Source organism: Lontra canadensis, unplaced genomic scaffold (genome assembly GCF_010015895.1).
Source record: "Lontra canadensis isolate GAN:19392208 unplaced genomic scaffold, GSC_riverotter_1.0 scaffold129, whole genome shotgun sequence".
In the NCBI taxonomy this organism is placed as follows: Eukaryota; Metazoa; Chordata; class Mammalia; order Carnivora; family Mustelidae; genus Lontra; species Lontra canadensis.
In genome coordinates, this window is record NW_022631123.1 from 2,991,981 (window position 1) to 3,016,674 (window position 24,694).

General features: G+C 33.9%; 1 protein-coding gene across 2 annotated transcripts in view; it reads left to right on the plus strand.

Annotated features, from left to right (window-relative positions):
* The window catches only part of NAALADL2 (N-acetylated alpha-linked acidic dipeptidase like 2), a 936,574-nt gene that overhangs the window by 599,193 nt on the left and 312,687 nt on the right, over nucleotides 1–24,694 (plus strand). For both annotated transcript variants that reach the window (XM_032842372.1, XM_032842373.1), the window contains exons 7-9: nucleotides 14,402–14,494; nucleotides 17,183–17,388; nucleotides 21,409–21,528. In XM_032842372.1, coding sequence (XP_032698263.1) covers nucleotides 14,402–14,494; nucleotides 17,183–17,388; nucleotides 21,409–21,528 — 419 coding nt within the window. The remainder of the gene's footprint in view (nucleotides 1–14,401; nucleotides 14,495–17,182; nucleotides 17,389–21,408; nucleotides 21,529–24,694) is intronic.

Below are 24,694 nucleotides of genomic sequence, written 5' to 3' on the forward strand. Positions count from 1 at the left end.
TTCAAGGGAGTTTGGCTAAGGGCCTGTGCAAAAGTGTCCAATAGGTAAAGGAAATTGGAAAAGTGATGGTGAGGGGCACCTGGGTCGTTTAGTCAGTTAAGTGGCTGACTCTTGATTTTGGCTCAGGTCATGATCTCAGGGTTGTGACATCAAGTCCTGTCAAGCTCCATGCTCAATAGGTAGTCTGCCTGAGATTCTCTCTCTCCCTCTCCCCCTGCCCAACCCCCCTTTTTTCCTCTCTCTAAAATAAATAAATCTTAAAAGAAAAGTACGGAAAGAAAAGAGAATAAAATAAAGGAAAAGAAAAGAAAAGGTGAACCACTCTAACTCTAGCAATTCTTACTATCTATAAATGTAAAGATGCAAGAAGGGAGAATAGTTAACAGAAACTGGCAAGTCCTCAAGAGGTAGGAGAGGTCAGTCTGCCAGGTGCCTTGGCTTTCAATCAAGGAATGCAGACACTGCCAGCAAGTGACTAGCCAGGGAGGGTGATGGAACACAAGGGCTCTAATCTTTCTCTTACTCAACCTACTGATCACTGTTGATATCTTCTATTGGCTAAACCCAACCTAAAGCCAAGAACAGAGGAGCTAGGTAGATGTTCTCTACAGAGGTCAGCTTCTTGGGGCATGGAGCTAAGTGAAGGATGTCAATAGACTTGAATGGCAATATGGGAAATATGCAGCCCAGTTAGTGTTGCAGGTGATTAGTCTGCTGACAAATTTGATAGTTTGTGATTTGTAGAATGGTTTGGTAGAAAAATGTGGAAAATATGTTAATCAACTTTCACTCTTATAAGGGGTACAAAGAAGATGAAAGTCATTTTTTCTGGGGTTCATATTGTTTCAAACATCTTCCTATTTACATAATTTTACTAATTCAAAATAATATTAAACTTTAAATATTTTTCCCAAAATGCATGTAAGTTCATAAGAATGCATCATACACAATTGGGGGTGTGTGTATGTGTGTGTGTGTCTGTGTCTGTGTAGACTGAGGGATAGCTACTAAACTAAGAAAGGATGTGGTGAAAAGGACCAAGCAAACAGTTTTCATTCAGTATTTTTATGCTAGTCTCACTTTTTTTTAGAACAAAAATTTGATATACTAACACAGATTTGGAGATTTTATTTTTCTCTTTAATTTCTATTATTACAAAACAGTTAATGTTTGCTAAGAGTTAAAAAAGAGAGATTAAAAAAAAGAAGAGAGATATGAACAAGAACAGGCACGCAAGTTAACACATTCTATATGAGTCATGTTGAGCTTCCATAACAAGATACCACAGAACTGGTGGCTTTAACAACAGACATTTATTTTTCTCACAGTTCTGGAGACTGGAAGCTCCAGGCTCATAGTGCCAACAAAATTCGCTTTCTGATAAGTGCTCTCTTCTTGGCTTGTAGATGGTTGCCTTCTCTGTGTCCTCACATGGACTTTTCTCTGTGCACACATAAAGAGAATAAGAAACCTGTGGTGCTTCTTTCTCTTTTTTATAAAGACGCCAGTCCTATCAGATTAAATTCCCACTCTTAAGACCTCATTTAACCCTTTCTCCTTAAATACCCTATCTCCAAATACAGCTACACTGAGGGTTAGGGCTTCAACATATGATTTTGAAGATAAATGGTTTAGTCCAGAAAACATTCCTAACACCCAGTAATTATCATTATCAATGCTTAATGTAAATCATTCTAGATTTTTAATATACACATTTAGAGGTTTTGTTTCTTTGTTTTTTTACCAAAAGGAGATCATACTATATATATTATTTTGAAATGCATTTATCTAATTAAATATCTCCACTTTTTCATGATAGTAAACTTTATTTAATATATAAAAAGTTTTGACAGTCATCCAAATTTCTTACAGTGGGTTTATCCAAACCAAGATCCAAACTAGGCGTACAAATTGCCTCCCTACTAATCTAGTACAATCCTCTTTTTCTTCTCTTAACACTGAGATCTATAGGGTCAAGTTTATTGTCCTGAATGTCCCACATTCTAGATTTGTGGGTTGTTTCTTGTGATTTTATTTAGCTAGTTCTTCCGTCCTTTTTATTTTCAATAAATTTGACATTAATTCTTTTTTTTTAAATTAATCTTTTTTTTTAATTTATTTTCAGCATAACAATATTCATTGTTTTTGTACCACACCCAGTGCTCCATGCAGTCCGTGCCCTCTCTAATACCCACCACCTGGTTCCCCCAACCTCCCACCCCCCGACCTCTTCAAACCCTTCATATTGTTTTTCAGAGTCCATAGTCTCATTGTTTACCTCCCCTTCCAATTTCCCCCAGCTGCCTTCTCCTAACTCCCCATGTCCTCCATGCTATTTGTTATGCTCCACAAATAAGTGAAACCATATGATAATTGACTCTCTCTGCTTGACTTATTTCACTCAGCATAATCTCTTCCAGTCCCGTCCATGTTGCTACAAAAGTTGGGTATTCATCCTTTCTGATGGAGGCATAATACTCCATAGTGTATATGGACCACATCTTCCTTACCCATTTGTCCACTGAAGGGCATCTTGGTTCTTTCCACAGTTTGGCGACCGTGGCCATTGCTGCTATAAACATTGGGGTACAGATGGCCCTTCTTTTCGCACCATCTGTATCTTTGGGGTAAATACCCAGTAGTGCAATTGCAGGGTCATAGGGAAGCTCTATTTTTAATTTCTTGAGGAATCTCCACACTGTTTTCCAAAGTGGCTGCACCAACTTGTATTCCCACCAACAGTGTAAGAGGGTTCCCCTTTCTCCACATCCCCTCCAACACATGTTGTTTCCTGTCTTGCTAATTTTGGCTATTCTAACTGGTGTAAGGTGGTATCTCAATGTGGTTTTAATTTGAATCTCCCTGATGGCTAGCGATGATGAACATTTTTTCATGTGTCTGATAGCCATTTGTATGTCTTCATTGGAGAAGTGTCTGTTCATATCTTCTGCCCATTTTTTTGATATGATTATCTGTTTTGTGTGTGTTGAGTTTGAAGAATTCTTTATAGATCCTGGATATCAATCTTTTGTCTGTACTGTCATTTACAAATATCTTCTCCCATTAATTCTTAAGTTTACTATGAGAAAACTCATTATTGTAATGAGTTTCTTTTCTTTCTTTCTTTCTTTTTTTCTTTTCTTTTCTTTTTTTTTGTTTTTTCTGGTAGCTGGTGTTATTGTCACTATCCAGGATATGGTAAGACATATAATATCAGATGAGGTGGGACATAGTGGACCTAACTGAGTCTTAAGATTAGAAGTTGTATCAGTGTCTTGTGCAGAACTCTTTTTTTTTTTTAATAAAAAGTATTTTATTTATTTGAGAGAGAGAACATGCATGAAGGGGTTGGTCAGGAAGAGAGCAAAAGGGAGAAGCAGACTCCCTGCTGAGCTTGGAGCCAGGCTCAGGGCTCAATTCCAGGACCCTGAGATCATGACCTCAGTCAAAGTCAGAAGCTTCACCTACTGAGCCACCTAGGCACCCCTTACTATGTAGAACTCTGGTGTAAAGTTATTTTCCCTACAGGACAGACTGAAGTGGAGCTCCTGAGAAAGTTACAATGTGGCTAGAAGAACATAGTATCTGGGGCAGTTCCGATGATATGAGTTTGTATCTCTTGATGTGGGCAGTCCAATAACTTGCTGCCAGTGCATTCTGATTGGTCAGCATATATACTGGATCAGTTCATAAATATTTTGATAAATATTTTGAATAATAAGATCCTTGGTCTAGAGCATGTGATGTCAATCATATAACCAATCAATAATATTGGTTCAGAAAAACGTTGGGCAATAGGGAGATGTCATGTAGAAAAAAGGAGCACTCAGAAAGCTATACAGGCTTTGAGGACATAGAATCCAGAAGCAGTTTATGCTCAGACATTTAGGGAAGCAGTTGGCATTTAGGAAAGATGCTAACAGTTTATAAAGTCCCAATCATCAAAAGTATGATTCTAGACTTTACTAGTTCCTAGGGTGCAGGGAAATGGAAAAATAAAGAAAACCAATCATAGCCCCAATCCTGGAAGTTCTTTTCTAGAGTCAAGTAGCTAAAAAGAGTCAGGTATACAGAATGAAACACTCAATTAAAATTAGGAATCCTAGGAAGAACTGTGTTTAAGAAACCAGCAAAAGTCTGTTTATTGGAATTAGGACTCAGAGTTAGCAGCAATTTTTAGTTCTCAAATCTCTTTAAATAAGGTTGGGGGTTTTCCTAGCTATTGGGTCATGCTTACTCACAGTACAGCTGGAGATGAAGCCTTGTTAGTTATGATGAAAGACATGAGAACTAGTTGAGTTTTCATAATAGCAACAAAAATGCAAGATAGACTTATCACTGGAAAATAATTTCCATAGTATTTTTCTTTGCATGTGATGAAATTAAGGACTAGAGGGAGGCAACTACTTTTATGTTTCAGCTCTGACACTCCTCACCCTATTTGAGTACAAATGGTCTGAGTGGAACACATTTTGTCATCTCAAAATCTTTTGAACTTCACACATCAAATTTAAAGCTGCCATCCAACTTTGAAGGATGAAAGACAGAAAACATTTGGCAAATGTAGGCTGGAAATGTTATCTTAAAGTAGCAGTACATAGACACATACACATGCATTGACCTTTTAAATAACAAACGGCATCTAAATGTTATCCAGGATTTTCTAATTTCAAGTGTATTTTTTTTAATTTTGAAATAAATGCAAACTTTTAGAAAAGTTTCTAGAATAGTACAAAGAAAACATTTTTTTCCCCTCAACTACCCGAGAGCAAACAACAGACATGACGAACCATCACATCTGAATTCTCCCACAAATGGTGACATTTTCTCTACCCAGACAGCACAACCATCACAATCAGGAATGAAACATTGATACACTCCTACCGTATACTCCAAAGGCCCCATTCAAATTTTGCCAGTTGTTTCAGTAATGACCTAAATAGCAAATGGATCTAAACTAGGGTCATGCGTTCTGAGTTATCAAGTGACCTATTTCCTTAAGCCTGGAATCGTCTCAGTCTCTGCTTGATTTTCATTTTGCTTTATCATTTTTGAAGCTTACATATCAGCTATCTGCAGAATGTTTCCCAGTCTGAGTTTAGCTGATGTTTTCCCATGAATAATTTGAGCCTCTGCATCTTTGGCAGCAGTATTACAAAGTCAGACTGTTTTTTCCCCATTCCTGATATCAGTTTGTCCCATTACTGGTAATGCCAATTTTGATAATTCAATTAAATTAATAAAAAATCTGTGAGGGCTTCTCCTTGAAGTTACTATTTTTTTTAAGATTTTATTTATTTATTTAACAGAGAGAGATCACAAGTAGGCATAGAGGCAGGCAGAGAGAGAGGAGGAAGAAGGCCCCCTGCTGAGCAGAGAGCCTGATGCTGGGCTCCATCCCAGAAGCTTTAACCCTCTGAGCCACCCAGGCACCCCTGAAGTTACTATTTTAAAATTTTTTCTTTTACAATTAGCAATCATTTGAAATCATTGCAAACATCCTGCTCATACCTCCTCTGAGGTCCACCCACTAGTTTAAATGTTTATTTTTGCTTTATGTCCAATTAGTCATTATCAAGATGATGCTAGTGGTGACACTCCAAGTTCATCTCCCTTCTGCTTCTATTAGTTGATATTCTACTGTAAAGAAGAGCTCTCTTTCCACTTTGGGTGTTTATTTGTACATATAGTATCTATTAATTATATATAATTAGGATTTATAGCCCTAATTTATTTAATGGGTTTTAATTCAGTACTACTTTTTTTCTTTTTCCTTTGGATACTCAAATTGTTCCAGGTCAGCCCAAAATATCACCTTTAACCTAGGTTCTGTCTATTGGCATATTCTTATTATTCTTTGAAAATTACCTTCGTTTTTGGTGTCATGTTGTTTCTGACAAACTTGTTATCAATCTGATTCTGGATTTTTTGTTTCATTTTTTGTTTGTTTGTTGGTCTTATGAGTGATCTGCTTTTCACACTGGGAACTTTCAGAATTTTTCTCTATGTCTTTCATGCTTTTAAACTTCATTATAAAATATATAGATGTGGGCCACCTGGGTGGCCTAGTCAGTTAAGTGTTTGCCTTAATTCCTGCATCGGGCTCCTTGCTCAGTGGGGAGCCTGCCTCTCCCTCTGCCAGCTGCTTCCCCTGCTTGTGCTCTCTCTGTGTGTGTGTGTTAAATAAACAAAATCTTTAAAAAAAAACAAAAACAAAACAAAACAAAATTCAAATAAAATATATAGATGTAACTTTCCCTTTTTCTGGAAAAATATTATTTCTTTAAATATTTTCTCTCTTCTATTTATTTTTCTTCTTCTGATATTATTTCTAGAAATCCTATTTCTATACGCCATGAATTTTAACTGTACTTCCCTATTTTCTCTCTTTATACTTTTCTGCAATTTCTAGAAAAATATTCATCTGGCATAGCTCTTAAATTCAATTGTCTGTCATATTTATCTATTACTTACCATCTCTACTCATCCTATCTATTGTCATATTTCTTTTAATTATTCTATTTCCTTACCTATTATTTCTTCTTTTTAAAATGGCTTTTGGTTGTTTCTTTTTGCTAATGGATCCCCTTCTATTCTTGTATTTAATTATAATGCTTATTTTTAAATTAATGTGTTGTGTGTATCAGTATGTTTACTTTAGGTATTATATATGTTCATCATGTTTCTTTTGTGTGGTTGTAGACCCTCACAACCAGATATTTAGGGTTCTAGTCTGGGAATTTATGTTGCTCTGGAAGTATTAGCTACCCTCTTATAGATTATAGGAGGGCAGAACCAAGTCAGACCCTAATTTATATCTTTCTGGGTTATCATAATGGGAGTCATCATGTCCCCAGATACTATGGCACTAGTCTAAACTTCTCTCATTTTCTGAAAGTTCCCCAGAAAACCTCAGGTTTCAGGGATTTGGTATTAAAAGATGGAGCAATAGGGAGAGAAGTCCCCTTGTGTTTTAGTTCCCAACACTCCAGGAACTGCAGGAGAAGAATAAATATCCAAGGGTTCAGGTTTGTTCAAGCCTTTTTACAACAGTATTTCACCACGGTGGACCCTGGGAGGCCTTCATAACCTAGTTTTTGTTTCATTTAGTTATCTCTCCTTTTTACTATTTTGTCTGTAAAACCACATTTTTTTTTATCTAAGTTAGTCATTATCTATATCTCTTGGTATTCTGTTTTTTCATGTATAGGCTATCCATGTCTCTACATATTACTTTTACATTTTAATGGGCACACATTTTATCACAATTTTCTAAGCCATTTCCCTGTTTGGGATATTGGGCTGTTTTTTGTAATTGCTATTATAGATTATACTGGGAAGAATTAAATTATTCTTGTATAATAAATTACAGACTACAGAATTACTATTGTTATTGCTATGAAGAGTAATATTGCCTTACCAATGGGTTGTTTGAATTAGCAATGCCAACCCCAATAGATGTGTCATGAGAGTTTATCCAAAGTTTTGCTGACATTCATGTTAAAAATGTAATGTGATCGTGGTTCTGCTTCTTGTGAAGGGAAACAGACTATGCATATTTGTTTTCAGATAATGGGCATGGAATATCATAAAATGTTATATATTAGGGTCAATGTCATGTATGGGGATGCAAACAAATGGATGAAAAAGCTATTTTTGCTATATTAGATATTATGTCCATCTGATCCTTGCATAATGATACATAAGAAGATCCTTCTGTCAGTTGGGAGGATCCAGTGTAAACATAGCATCCTTCTCTGAGCAAAATATTGTCTTTACTTTTTCAGATCTCTGCGTATCTTCTAATAGGAAGAGGACAGGAAAAAATATTTGAAATGCTTCCACACAAATGTTGAGGATGCTATGAAATGCAAAAAAAAAAAGGGCATTTTAAAAAGCAACTATTAAAAAAGTCAAATATTCTGAAGCAAAAATGAAGATGGAACAAAAAAATCAGAGAAATAAGCAAAAGAGTTTACCCTGTGGTTTCCTGGTGTTGGGAAGTTATGTATTCTGGTAACTTAGAGTGGGAATATAGCAGTACATGAGGACAGAAGACAGTTATATACCTATAGGGAGCAGGGAGTTGTAACTAGCATTCATATATAATAGCAGGACCATGGGGGTAGTAGGAAGACTAGAAAGGAACTCACCCACTGGTGGAGGAAAGCTTTCTTTTATCTGAGCTCTGGATGAAAAAAAAAAAATCTTTATTTAGAAATCAAAAACTCTAGCTCAGAATTTCCACTACTATTGTAGTACAGAAACTGCAAGCCAAGAAATTTACATAAAAATTGTCCCCAAGCCAAAGATGCCCCAGGATGCCTGGCAAAAGTAAATGCAATGCTGGAAAAATATATATTGGAGAAACACTAAGCAGAAGAATGATGCAATAATCTTAATATCAGAGGAGAGGTGAGGAGGAAGAGTTTAGGAAAAAAATTGGCATAGAGAAGATATAAAGAATAATTGTTATACATATTCTATATAGAAATCAGAAAGATATAGCAATTCCCAAATTGAATGCATGAAACTAGTCTAAAAACATGCAAAGGAAAATTTGATAGCATTACTAGGACAACTGATAAAGACAAATCATATGGGAAACTTTTGTCTTGATAAGTTAACTTGTCTTGATAATAGAGAAAATATACAGAATAATTAATGAAGTTATGACCACACATTTTCTAGCTTGATCTACAGGACATATATATGAGATGCTGCACTCATATAATAGGGAGTACCTATTTTTATTTGAAACATTTTATTAAAGTATACATTCTCTACCAGATGCAATAACCTACAGGATTACAAAACAAATCTCACATAATATCAAAGAAGGTCTTCCAGACCTTGCTTTCAGTCCATAATTAAGTTAGATACCAATAGTAACACACACCTTGTATTTGAATACTTAAAAAATTATTCAACCTAATGTATTGTATATATTATAGAAAGAATGTTGGGGGAGGGTGGTGCCTGGGTGGGTGACTCAGTCAGTCCAGTGACTGTGACTCTTGGTTTTGGTTCATGATCTCAGGCTCCTGAAATTGAGCCCCCACCTCAGATCACTGGGGAGTCTGCTTGAGCGTCTCTCTTGCTCTCCCTCTCCCTCTTCCCTCTGCTCTTTTTTTCTCTTTCCCTCTCTCAAAATAGATAAATGAATCTTTAAAAAAATAACTTGCAAACTAAGAATCGTGTTTAAAAAAGAAAGAATGATAGCAAAAATTCTGAAGTTTAGAATGTAAGATAATAAGAATGTATGTTGAAATTAATATACTACATCTATATAAAAAAATCTGTAGCCTTAAGAATCTGGGTAAAATTGAGCAAAGGTAAGCATAGAACATAATATTGAAGTGGAAAAAATATATAATGAAGATCTAGAAATCCCATTTGAAAATACTAATAAATTAGCTACTTCAAGAAAAACTGATAGAGGAAAAAAAAAAGATGAGTGAATTAATGTTAGAAAAGACAAAAAAAAAACAAAACACAACAAACCCAGATATATGGCAGTGATTTTCTTTTTTTTTTCTTCTCTTTCTTAGGTAAGCACAAGAATAGAATGAACAACTAAGTGCAGTAAATTTAGAAGAAATAAAGATGTTAAAAATTTGAATGTATTTATAACTATTAATATTTATTTGAAAATATTAATGAAATGAAATGTAAATGTACATTGTGATAATGTACCCTCTTTCCTCACCCCATATATAAATATGAGGACCAAATAGTTTAGGTATGTTTCCTAACACTCCTTTGTAAAATGGATAATCCCTATGCTACATGTAAACTCTTCAAAAATCCAGGAAAGAAGCAAATATCCCTAAACATTTGGAAGGTTGTGTAATCCAGATACCAAAATCAGACAAGGATAAATGATAAGTAAAATTGTCAGCCATTCTGTTATTTATGCAAATATCCTAAAAAAATACTAGTATACCCAGTTACAAAAATACGTATCATGACTAAGTCGAGCTTTTTCCAGGGGTATATGCATTTTTTAACATGGTCAATTGAGAAGACTTGCAATTATCTCAAAGAGGATTCAACATCTGTTTATGATAAAATGTGTTTGCAAAGTAAGAACAAAAGTGTTCTTCCTTAATTTGAAAGGGAATTTTTAAGGAAACTATAACAAACATCATTTGTTTGTTTGTTTGTTTTTTAAATAAAATCTGAGAAACATTCTTTCTAAAGTGAAGAATAAAAAGTAAGGACCAAGGAATAAGGCTCTCATTGCCTTTATTCCAAACTGCACTGGCAATCCTACACAAGATGATAAGAACAATAGTTGAAAGTTGTAAAATTTGAAAAGAATAAACAAAACTCTTCTTTTGGTAATTGTCTAAATTGAAACCAACAAAAATAAAACTCTATAGATCAAGTAGTACAGTGTATAAGAGATTAACAAGAAGGCACATTGTACAACCAAGGTAAGAAATTAAATACCATGCTTATACACAATAGAGAAAGTTAAAAATATTATATATTGTTATCACAGCAGGAAAATCATAAAAATAAATTTAATAATAATTGTTCAAAACTTTTCTGGAACAAAATATAAAACTTCATTAAAAGACCTAAAAGGCAACTGAAATAGTGAGGCATATAATGTTTATGGACAGAAGACACAATATAGTTTCCTAAATGAGTTCATTAATTTAATTCAGCCCTAATGCAATTCTCAAATGTCTTTAATAAAAAATGTGTGAACAATTGGCTATCCATACCACAGAGGTAATATTGAATATCTACTTCACAGTGTATTTTGACTGGATTAAAAACTTGAATTTGAAAATTCAATTTTAAAATATTTGAAAAATATTTTCATGATAGTTTTTTTTTTTTAATATTTTATTTATTTATTTGACAGACAGAGATCACAAGTAGGCAGAGAGGCAGGCAGAGTGATGTGGGGCTCGATTCCAGGACGCTGGGATCATGACCTGAGCTGAAGGCAGAGGCTTTAACCCACTGAGCCACTCAGGCGCCCCATGATAGTGTTTCTTAAACAAACAAACAAAAAATAAAAAAAAACACAAGTACTCAAGGAAAAATAATAAATTATTGAATTTGACTTTATTAATACTTAAAATATAATAAATATCTAGAAAATATAAATCAAAAACTGAAAAGTATTTGTACTACATATAACTAATAAGAGAATAATATTCTAAATAGAAAGAAAAAATACAAAAATACCCCAAATGATAAACAACTCAAAGGAAAATGGTCAAAGAACATAAATGAAAAACCTGGATTATGAATATACATATAAAAAATTGTTGGGGCACCTGGGTGGCTCAATTGGGTCCTGGGATCAAGTCCTACATTGGGCTCCCTGCTCAGCAGGGAGCCTGCTTCTCCCTCTCCCTCTGCCTGCCACTCTGCTTCCTCTCTCTCATTCTGTCTCAAAAATAAAAAATAAATAAATAAATAAAATATTTAAAAAAAAAATTTCTGAACCCTACTAGTAATGAGGGAAATGTAAATTAAAGCAATAATAAGATTTTTATACCTGTCAGATTGTCAAAATTAAAAATTCTGAAGAGCAACTTTTGTGGACCTATTATAGTTGAAGGTACACATATATTATAATCCACAACTTCTAGTTATCTAACTGAAGAAAAAAATGGCACGTGTGCAAAAGAAATGTAAAGAAAAACATTTTTTTTTTTTTTTTGCTACAATGTAATGTTGAAAATTTAGGTATAACCTCATTAGAGTTCAGTAACACTAGAACATAAACTGGGATTGATCCTATTATCAAATATACTTAGCAGTTTAAATGAATGATTCACATCTACTTACCTTCATGGAAAGTTATGAAAAACATAATGCTAAGTGGAAAAAAAAAGGAGGGAAAATAATTTCTGTCAAATGTCAAAGCCTATAAAAAAGTAGAGTACATTGGTTCTATTTATGTGCCAATGCCCTTGTCTACACTTATCTGCTTATCAATCTCTCAATATTATCTAAATCTATGTAACAAAACCCAAAGTGATTAACATTAATCTTAGGGTAATAATCAAATCTGCAAAATCATATTTGTAAAAAGGAATCATATTTGTAAAAAGGAAAAAGGAAAAGAACTAAGAAACTATAGTAAAATAATATCTTAAAACTAGATGTGGATCATCATAGTATGTTGCATTATTTTTTATTCTTTTATATATATGAAGAATATCTTATAATGAGAGAAATGGAGGCTTAGAGTGAGATTTTATTGTTTAGCTAGAAATGTTATATATATGAAGACCCGGGTTTGAGTCTCAGTTCTGCCCCATGTGTTTTATTCAATAAAGATAATAAAAACTTTCACTTGGTTAACCATTTCAAGAGTCAGTGAGATAAACGTCTATTGTTATAAGTTGTAAGACACTGTATTAATGCAAGGTAATATTCCAAGCAGTAGTCTTTATATCTTGTAAGGTTTTCTCACTTCTGAATTAGGGGAGAAAAAAAACTTACAAAATCAGAGAATATTTTTTCATCTACATCTAACTGAAAGATACTCTGGAAATATTTTTTAAAACTATAAAGTAATGTGTGTCTTATTTAAAGCTCACTATCTGGCCTATTTGGAACAAATATAGAACATGGAATTAAACATTAAAGACAAACATTTGAGGGGCGCCTGGGTGGCTCTGTCAGTTAAGCAGCTAACTCTTGATTTTTGACTCAGGTCATGATCTCAGGGTGGTGAGAGCCAGCAGTGTAGGACTCCGTGCTCTGAGGAGAGTCTGCTTGAGATTCTCTCCTTCCTCTCCCTTTGTCCCACCCTTGCTATCTTTCTATCTATAGTAAATAAATAGTCTTAAAACAAAACTAAACAAAACAAAAAACCCCCCAAACATATGAATCCAACTATGTGATGTTCTGGAAAAAGGAAAACTATGGAGAAATTTAAAAGCTCAGTGGTTGCAAGGGGTTCAATAAGGAGAGGGTAGGGGAAGGATGAAAAGGTAAAGCACAGGAGATTTTTAGGGCAATGAAACTATTCTGTATGATACAGTAATATTGGACACATGTCCTTATGCATTTGTCAATATCCATATTATGTGTAACACAAACGGTGAAGCCTAATGCAAACTATGGACTTTATAGTTAATAATTATGTATTAATACTGTCTTACCAATGGTAATGAATAGATCACTCTAATCAAAGATGTTAATAGGAGCAGGGGAGAGAGATTGGATATTTGGGAGCTTTGAACTTTCCAGTCAGTTTTTCTGTAAATCTGAAACTGCTGTGAAAAACCAAGTATATTCATCAAAGCAAACACAAATGCATGACGCTTAAATTAAAACCACAGTACTCGGGCTCTAAGCAGATTTCCATTTCTCATATATGAGTTGCTCAGGCATTCTCTCATGACATCCTTACTCCTGTTTTAGTTTTAATTTTAACAAATTCAGGATAATGATTTCCCATTTAAATTGTTAGAAAGGGTACATTTAACGAAAGAAGAAACTTATTTATTGTAACAATTTTCATCTAGTGAAAAGAAGTGACACTACTGAAGGCCTGTCAGTATAGCTCAGCTACTTTGTATTAGCTGCTTTCTAATTGCCACCCCCACTCCACCCCCAGATAGAATCTCCGGGCTGCCCTTGAACTCCTTCTAGAAACCTCCTACCCACAGACTTCCCAGGGTCCATCAAATACAGAATTAATACATGTTACCCCTAAAGGCCTTCAAAGATGGCTTCAGGACTGTGACTGAATCATCTCTGGATTGGTGTCTTTGCCTTATTTGTTGTTGAAATTTTTGAATATCAGGAATGAATACAAGAACTCAAAGAGGCAGAGCAATTAGGAGGAGATTTAGAATAGAAGTGAGAAAGCAACCAATACAGGTGAAAAATGAAGGCTGCAATATTTGGAAATACGTATAACTTTAGAAATATTTATTCTTTTCATTTCTGTAATGCTTTACAGTTTTTAATGTGATAACATAATAATGAGTCATACAGGAAAGGTTAAGTTAGCTTCCACATGCTCTTTTTTCTGAAGCTAGAAAAGCACTTAAATTTATTTGGAAATAATTTTATCTGATACATATTTTTTTAAATATGAGTTGTCCACTTCTCCCTGAGATCTTCTGGGTGCTCTCATATTGAACTTCACTGCAGCTCTGGGCTGTGGAGTTTAGGCTGCTGCTTTATAGCTCTGTAGTTCTGTGAGGTCAGAAATGGTAACTTAGTCACCATTGTATCACAAGTACCTAAAACAGAGTTGACACAAAGTATTGAATAGAAACTTGTGAAAAGGTGTAACTTTGATTTTCCAGAAAAAATTCAACTGTTTGGAATTCTTTTGTTAATGATATTGAAATTTTTAAGAGAAAAAGACAGAATATAGGGGGAAAATCTTATTATTATTTTTTTTCAGATGAAAGAATTGTCAACATGCAAGTTCAGACAGTTACAAAATTCAAAACAGTGACTAATGTTGTTGGATATTTAAAGGGCTTGATATCTCCAGGTAAGTAGTACTGAGATTCTGTATGTATTTATAATCTATTAAACCTACAAGAAAATACTCTATAACAATGTAAGAGCGTAATCAAATGCATTTCCTATTTTAGATGTAACTGGTTCACTCCACTCTAAGAGTGAGTCAGTATGAAACCAAGAAGCAAGTCTTTATTCTCTTTCTTACTCTTCAAAAATAAATCAAAGTAGAGAGTATAAGGGAAAACGAAACAAAATGAAATGAGAAAACAGTTTAGATTTGATAAATCGGCATGTACCTCATGAAGAAAAACTACAAAAACCAGTTTTTTTGCTTGTTTGTTTGCTTATTCTTCACTATAACGTAACCCTTGGATTTTTTACTTTTATCAGGAAAGGACCTTTTAAGAAAGAAAATCTTTTAGTTTTAATGGTGTCTTTAAAAAGATAATAAAAGTTTTTATCTCCAAAATCTAATCTTTCAGTGCTAATCCACATTCTTCCTCTGATCTTTCATCCATTGACAGTTCTGCTTAATGTCTGCGTGGCTTTAGGTTTTGAAGATGCTAATGAAAAGATCACCTGGCTAAATTTTAAATAATTTTGCTCCTTGCTCTAGGATGTTCATAGCATCTTCAGATAATATCATCAGGCTAAGAAAATAAAACTAGCTATATTAATTAAGAGACTCATAACAACACTTCCTAATGCATTGTGAGGCTGAACCACATATTGCTGCCTGAGTGCTTGTCACCGAGGGTAGAATGCGGCAGTCTGGTCTGCACAATTGGGCCACCTCTGTTAATTTGGTTGGGATATTTACTCCAGTTCTCATTGGAGAATTACTTTTCTCCACAACTTTAGTCAAATTGACCCCATAATTGATAACCTAGAGAATTTTGAGATCAAGTTTTACATCTCCCCAAGTTTCTTGCCAGCCAACTCTTAGAGAATTAATGGAAGGTTCATATTTTCTCTGTTTTCTTTACAGTAACAATGTTGAACAATCTCTGATTTTAATGTCTTTAAATGCAATATATAAATGGGTTGAGAAATTGTCATGGGCTGCATTTCAACAGATTTCCATCAAGAGAATCTCTAATCAAAGCACCAGCAATATTTATCATCATTGCTACATTTACTAGTTTTTATGGAAAAACCAAATTGTACAAAACTATACTAGTTGGAGGGTAAAAGAACTTTCCTAATTGAAATTCAATATAGAAAAAAATCAATTTCTTAAAATCAATTTACCGGTAGTATTCTGCAGTGTATAATAAGCAAAGCTTCCCAAATTTTGTTTATTTGAATTCTACATGAGAATACTGGCTGTTCATTCACATGATTTTCTTATTTAATGGCTCTGAAAATTAGAAACAATTGTTAAGGCTTTTGGATATGGTTTGTCTAGAATACAGATAATCCCAAGCAGAACTTTCACACATATCTGGGAGATGAGTAAATAAATTTCCTGAGTTTCAACATTTGCAACCACCCTGGATATACCATTAATTAAATTTTGATAAAATGTTGGCAGATCAGATCCATTGCTGGTTCTAAAATCAGCAGAAAACTAAAATAACTTCATGCAGTGATTTCCCATCAAATAGCTTTCTGATGCCACGAAGTAAAGGAGTAATTCGTTTATGCCACACAAAAGCAGTACTTATGTGTCAGACACTGTTCAAAGTGCCTTACACTTAGCAACTCATTTAAAACAGAAAGCAAGGGAATGATGTATGTGGTATTTGTATTTTCATTTTATACTTGAAGAAATCCAGGCATAAAGGCTTGGATAAGCTCTCCAAGGTCACATAACTAGTATATTGGATAGCCTGGACCCAAACCCAAGCAGGCTGGCTTCAAAGTCCACACCACTGAGCTATGGGACATCTCTGAATAAAATGACACTCTGAAGAAATCTTTTTACACAGATGTATTGGGCTACTTGGTGAAAGAAATATAGATCAACACCAGTAACATTCAGTGGCAACAAAATCGGAGGAAACTCTGGAGATAGAGTTTTAGTCTACCTTATTATTAACAATAGTCAGTAATGTACATTGAGTAGGCCCCATCCATGTGTTGTGGAGATCTTTCTATGTTGTGTCTAATGGGTTTTGTATGATTATGTGAAATATGTGGGAAGAAAACTTTTGCAGTAGTTGTATGACTTTTGATGTTGATTTTTTTTTTTTTTCCTTCAGGGAAATGAGAAGAGCTAAGACTATAAGCTGGAAGCTGTAATTAATTCCCTAAATACTTCATTTATTTCAAAATCCATATATGACTACCACATTATTTAATATTTACAGCCACTGAATAACTGCTCCCTCATATGTATTAATAGTTCATTAATATTTACTGAGCATACACACATTGTTTACGGGGCACTTCCCACTATGATTCTGGAAAAATTTTAGATAAAGGTTTCATTGTGGCATATTTGTATACTTCATTAATTAATATGCATGTTGCAAAGGACAGTAATATGGATCTAAGCTTTGGAATCATAATTGAGTTCAGCAGCTGCTTCTGCTTTGATATACACAGATGTATGAATCAAGACAGTGGGTGAAAAATGTTAAAGTAGTCTTAATTATTAGGACAGTTTTACCTAATTGGTGCTCAGTTATGCAAAGGATTATGTAAATGTCATTAAATTTATTGTTAAGGTTTATATTTTGTCTTAATGGCCCTTGTCTCCTTCTATTTCTAGACCGGTATATCATAGTTGGCAGCCACCATCAAAGTGCGTATGGTTCTTATGGACAAGAATGGGCCAGCAGCACTGCTGTAATCACTGCTTTTATCCGGGCCTTGATGTTAAAAGTTAAGAAAGGGTGGAGACCAGACCACACGATTGTTTTCTGTTCATGGGGAGGAACAGCTTTTGGCAATATTGGCTCATATGAATGGGGAGAGGTAAATGCACATTAATTACTATGCTTTTCCTGCTCTCATGCACTCTCTCTCTCTCTGACTAAAGTTGACAAAATAAAGTTCTGAAGCCAGGGATAAGAATGTGCCTTTCAACCAGCTGTCCTATCTTCTAACTTGCTGAGATCACCTGTAAGAAAGAGGGGGGGATTAGACCCCAGTGCATTGTGTTTGATCTGCAACTATCTTACTCTTGTTGCTCCCAGACCTACCCCACGGTTGTGTTTACCTGGTTATTGTTTCTCCTTAGACAGGTTGATAGTTACTGGAGAAGAAAAGATCAGGTAATGCATACAACTACTCCCCCCCCCCAACTTTCGGGCAGTTATCTGGAATTAGGAAGCAGTCTTCTATGTTAAATATCTACTACCTAAGGATCATACCATATCTATACCATATGTAGATTGGCCTCAGAATAGTGGTTTCCTTCCTTCTCACTCCCTCCATTGCATCCTTCTATTCTTACACGTCTATCTCTCTGTTCCTTCTTTTCTACAAATCTATTAACCCACCTACCTACCGAAACTACCTTAGAAAGGCTTTGTCCAAGTGAAATCTCTATGCAATGAGTCATAGTTAGAATGCCACTGGAATGTTTAAGTTTCCAATGCTTTTGATAGGTATGGGTTTCACAGACATATTGTATTTTTAATGGGATATATCAAATGATAATTGAATTGATGACATGTTAAAAACAATGAAAACATTTTAAAACTCTTAGTCTATTTACTTGATGATTTTTTTTTTTTAAGAGGGTTGGTGGAAAAGTGTAGGAAAAAAATCCATACAATTTTATCTAGGAAAATAAAACAATTTGATATTCTAGTTTATTTACTACCTCAGCTTAGGTAAAACAAAACAAAACAAAACCCTAAATATTTAATGGGAAATTCTCCTATGTCGTTTTTTAAGTATTAAAAAAAAAAAGATAAAATAGTCTATTGACCGCAAAGAAAATATCAAAAAGATACACACAAAAAAATAGCAAGTATCTTTTTAATTTGAAGAAAAGTATTCTTAACAATGGAAAAAGTTTAGTGTAAAACTTATCAAGATATACATGTTGCAAATTAGAATATTTTTCATACTCAAATTAGTTGTGTGTTTGTTTCATATTCAAAAGAACTGAATCAATTTTATTGCTGAAAGAAACTTTTTAAATTTATGACAAATTTTTAGTTAGATGGAAAATGTAATAGCTGAACCAACTTCTCAAACTTTTATTCTAAATTACTTTAAAGACATAAATAAGTTAAAAAGCATTTTGGGGAATATATTTGTGATATGGTTTGATTTTAGTATTTCAGAATTTTTTTCTTCATAAAACAGTATTTTAGTTTTCTTGCAACATTAAGGTACATTTTAAAAAGTGTGTCTTAAAGATTTTCAAATTCCAAAAATTTATTCCTTTATGTCATGCAGCCTTCTCCATATCTGTCTAGTAACTTTTACATTAAATTTATGTTATTCCTAAATTAGCACATATAGTTCTAAGCTATGTTCTGAAAGTTGGCTTTTCCAATATTAGTAGTTCCTAACTTATGTATCCTGAGCCCTATGCATGGGGAAGTGCATTGCAAAAATTCTTTGAATTTATTTGACCACCAAGCACCACAGCCTGTAAATTCGATCAATAATGTGGCCTTGTATGTATGGGGGCAATTATATTTTAAAATTGAAGAGATTAAAAAAATTGATTTTTTTGTGTTTGACAAAATATAGATTTATTTGTAAGTTTTACTGAATTCATTTTATCTTTTGATAGTTTTATATTTTTCTCTATCAGCAAATACAGCTAAAACAACTAAAAACCCAAAAATGTGGGAGCCCATAGAGAAAACTATTTATATTAGAAAAGACCCTTCCTATTCAAAAATAGTAGGAACCTCTGTCCTTACATTTTTATGTAGGTATGTATATATGTATGTTTGGCAACCAGTTATCCGTTCAGTCACTTTCTGGCTTTTTCCATTACTAGATAGGCAAAGATACAAGAGTGAAGAATATGGCAAATAACATATAGATTTGATTATTGGCTCATGAAGTGTACTATGTAAAATTACTATGTCTCAGAAGATTATTACAATACTGTTCATGAAGTCATTTTGTAAGTATCTGCTTGAGAAGGAATTTAGAAAACTATTTAGAAAACTACTGGTTTTCCTGTTCTGTCTTCTTTTACCAAATCTACTCCTGAGAACAAAACATTTTCTTTTTAGTTGAAATCAAGTTACGGTCTAACCTAATTTCCCAGTGAAGATGAGTGAGGAAAGCACTTACTGACGTGTCATACTGCCCTATTTAATTTTACTTGCACAGGAAACCCACAGTTGTAATTAAAAAGATTAGGAGATATTGCTCACTAAACTTAGAACTGGAATTTATAGTGATAGAGTTATTATAGAAGTGACTCAATACTGATATTTATCCTTGAGGAAAATTATCACATTTTACTAAATAATTGGTACCATTTCTAAATAAAATAGTACCATTTACTAAATGAAAAGTACTTTTTTTCTTCTTTTCTTCTTTTGTAGATTCTTCATTTCCATAGGCAACTGCGGAAATGCTACAGAATTTACAGTCAGAAAGTCTGACTTGAAATTCTTTCTACCATAAAACTCTGTGGTGTTAGGCGAGATTAACTTCTCCAAGACTTGATTCCTCTGCACATGTACTAATGCAAGGTTCTCATGAGTGTTAAATGCACTAACATATATACAGTTCCTATGTGCTACTGTGTAAATAGAAGTTGTTTTGCCACAGCACTTGCCGGACATTTTTTTCTTAAAAAAAGGACACTTTTTAAAAACATTATTATGTGCAGAGTATTTAAGCTTCAGTTTATCATTCCTGTCCATTTGAAACATTTACTCATTTTATTTATTTATTTATTTTAAAGATTTTATTTATTTATTTATTTCACAGACAGAGATTACAAGTAGGCAGAGAGGCAGGCAGAGAGAGGAGGAAGCAGGCTCCCTGATGAGAAGACAGCCTGATGCGGGGCTCAATCCCATGACCCTGGGATCATGACCTGAGCCGAAGGCAGAGGCTTTATTTAACCCACTGAGCTATGCAGGTGCCCCTGAAATAGTTATTCATTTTAAATGAAATGTCTTCACCTCTCTTACAGAGGTGTAGCTGAATTTTCAACTTAAAATAGGAGTCACATACTGATTTGCCAGGAAGACAGGCTCTTGACGTCTTACATGTCATATGTGGGAGGAAGAAAGGTAAGGTCCTAAGATACAAAGTATGACAGTTTTTAGGTCATTTCTATAGAATTGTCATCATGATGACTAGTCATTACATATTTATGCAAAAAAGGAGGAACATAACAGAAGGCTGTCTTAGCAGCACCTTATTAATAGGCATAGTGGTCTTCAGTTTTGGGGGATAGGGCTCAGCAAAGAAGTAGAAGAACTATTCTGCTGACATCATTTTATGCTACTCATGTGCATAAAATGTATCAAGTTTTATTTCAGGTAATATGTGCAGGGACAAAGGTGTATTATGTCCCATTTTGCTCAGAATAAAGAGCTACTGCATGTAAAAATTAGCTCACTGTCTCAAAGGAAAGGCCTAGTTTGATTAATCACTGAAGTAGTTTACCCATGTCTGTTCTGTAATTCAGTAACTATAAAATAAAGTGCTGTGGCTAGAGCAAACTTTCTATCTATACTCTAAAGTCGAATCTTATACTAGCTTAGCCATTTAAGAATATTTTCTTTTAAGATTTGACTTTCTTCAGGAACATGTTTAAAAATATTTTGTCATGTGTGATATGTAATTCCTTATCCCTTTTATTTAAAATCCTTTTATGACCTTTGTACACTCTAATAGAGTACATTTTTTTTAAAACAGTAATTGTGCAATGTAATGATTTTTTTTTTGCAATATAATGATTTTAAGTAGGGAGTGTTTATTATTCAACACATAACTGATAAAGTAAAATCTCTTTCTTTTATTTAATGGTTCTTGGTTTATTTGTTTTGGTTTCAGGATTTCAGGAAAGTTCTGCAGAGAAATGTCGTGGCTTATGTTAGTCTCCATAGTCCCATAAGGGGTAACTCAAGTCTACATTCCATAGCCTCACCATCTCTTCGGCAACTGGTAATAGAGGTAAGATGGACTATTTTTTAATAAAATTATATTATATATATATACACACACACATATATATATTATTATATATAATATTATATATAATAAATTTATTATTATTAATGAAATGCCTATTTCTCTATAATTTGAGAAATTATATAAATTGTCCTGATGTTTTCATTTGTATTTAATATGCCCCAAACTATCTGTTTTAAGTAATAATCTGTCGCTTATATTTTTCATCAATGTTCCTTTAACCAGTTTTTTATGTTCTGCAATTCTGTACTTACTATGGTGATAGGTGTAGGTAGAATCTTTACAGTTATAGAGAACATGTAAAATTATAAATTTGTTTTTTAAAAATTGAATTTAGTTCTCAAATTCTCAATTCTGTTAATCTTGATACTTTTTGGTAAACTTCGTTACTTTTAGACTTCCTCCTTGCTCATGGTTTGAGCAGATTTGAGACCTGCTCTATCTTTTTGACAACATTGTAAGCACCCGAAAAGCAGGATCTATGTCTAGTTCCTAGAATATAGTGATAACTAATTCCAAGATATTTAGAAAATATTATTTAAAAATACTTATGGGAAAGAATAGCACACATTTTCCTATAGAATAACTTGAAAAAAAATCATGTGGCTTGTGATAATGTCTCACGAGACATTTAAAAAATACTTATTTATTTATTTAAGATTTTATTTCTTTATTTGACAGACAGAGATCACAAGTAGGCAGAGAGGAGGCAGAGAGGGGGAAACAGGCTCCTTACTGAACAGAGGCTCAATCCCAGGACCCTGAGAGGCTTAACCCACTGAGCCACCCAGGAGCCCCCAATTGTTTTATATTTAAAAATTTTTTTTTTCTTATTCACTCTGGGGGCCCCTGGATAACTTAGTCGGTTAAGCATCTGACTCTTGATTTCCACTCAGTTAATGATCTCAGCGTCCTGAGGTTAATCCTAAAGTCGGCTCTACCCTCCACACAGAGTCTGCTAGAGTCTCTCCCTCTGCCCCTCCCCTTTCTCAAGTGCACTCATGCTATCTCTCTCTCACAAATAAATAAATAAATAAATAAAATCTTAAAAAAAATTTAGTCCCTTCTGGCCTATTTCAAAGAGGTTTTCAGAACATCTCTCCTGTTTATTAGTTGAGTTCAATTTTATTTTTGCATTCTTTTTATGACATATACTACAGATAAAATGATATATGTTATTTCTCAGAATGAAAGTAATAATGTCACCACTGGGGGTGGTTTTCCTCCAACCTGAAGGGTTATTGGTGTATATTAGAAATGACCTTTTAGATGCCCATAGAATTTCCGGTGAGTATCATAGAAACTGAGCTAAATAATGAACAGTGCTTTAGTTTAACCATAATGCCTGATTGAAATGTAATGCAAACTAACATTTTATGACTTTCATAAAGTATTTTCTAGTTTAATAGTTTTCATTGACATTTCCATATGTAGTATAATAAAGAAGACATTATGAAAGATGAAATAGATAAATCTGTACATTTGAGATCAGCAAAACCCCAGTGTGCATGCCCTAAATTATATCCAGTTCTGTAAGTGAATTCCTCATGTGCTTTGTACTGCTTTGCATTCTGTGACTCTCTTACCTGCCTTGAAAAAAATCAAAAGAAGAAATTCAGCAGCAGATGTCTCTCTTAGAAAGTTAAGATATTTCTGTATAAGTGAGTGATCAGAAGGAAAGTGTGAGCTCAAGTATCTGGCCACTGGAAAGGGTTATTTTAAAATTTATCTTCTCCTTCCTGAATTTTACCATATTTGTATTTTGAGAACTCTGGAAGATAAGTAATCATTGAAATTCATAAGCAAATAGAAATAACAAACTACTAAGGACTATCAAATCTAGAGAAATATCTATCTATAGAAATGTCTGAGAATATACTGCTTTTTAAAATATCTTGGCACATCTAAGAGAAATGTAAAATACTAACATTTAAACCTAATTTTCTAAAAATATAGCATAGTTTATCAGTAATAAATATTAACATGGAAGATATACCTTCCTATCTGCTTGGGGGAGGAATCTTTTATTTGATAGTTAAAATGTTTTTATACTAATCTAAGAATTAGTATATAAATTCTAATTTACTCAAAGAAAATATCCTTTCAGTTGAGAGAGAACATATGTGTGTTCTATAGGACAAATTAGAAAGGTAGGATTAGGGGGTACCTACATGGCTCAATGGATTAAAGCCTCTGCCCTCAGCTCAGGTCATAATTCCAGGGTCCTGGGATTGAGCCCTGCATCAGGCTCTCTCCTCAGCAAGGAGCATGCTTCCCCTCTCTCTCTCTGCCTGCCTCTCTCCCTACTTGTGCTCTCTGTCTGTCAAATAAATAAATAAAATCTTAAAAAAAAGGATTATTACAAATTCAAACAAAAACATATAAAGGTGAAGAAAACTAAAAGTAACAAAACCTCATAATAATTTATATAATTTAAAAATAATTTGACACTAGTTGAATTAAAAGAAAAAAAAAAGATTTAGAATGTTTCTTTCCAAAAATAAAAGGAATGAAGGTGCCTGGGTGGCTCAGTTGGTTCAGCATCTGACTCTTGATTTTGGCTCACGTCATGATCTCAGGGTCATAAGATCAAACCCCATGTCAACCTCCATGCTCAGCAGGGAGTGTCCTGGAGATTCTCTCCCTCTCCCTCTGCCCCTCCCTGCCTCAAATGTATAAATAAATCTTTTTTTTTTTTTTCTTAAAGGAACATTATAACAGAATATCAATAACTTTACTTGCAAAGACATTTTATCAGTCTTCAGAACCTTCATATTTTATCAGTTTCTTAGATTCTGTTATCATAAACAAATGCATTTCATATAATCTAGTGTAAACCAAACAAAAAATTTAAAAATGACTTTTCTACAAAGAACAATATTTTTTGTAAGGCATGCTGACTAAATTGTGGATGATATAAAATTATACAGAATATACTCTTGTACAGCAATGTACAGAATCAAAAATATCTCATGAAGTTCATGTAGTAGAAATAGCAGATGAGGGGTGCCTGGGTGGCTCAGTGGGTTAAACCTCTGCCTTCAGCTCAGGTCATGATCTCAGGGTCCTGAGATCGAGCCCCACATCAGGTTCTCTGCTCAGCAGGGAGCCTGCTTCCCCCTCTCTCTGACTGCTGCTCTGCCTACTT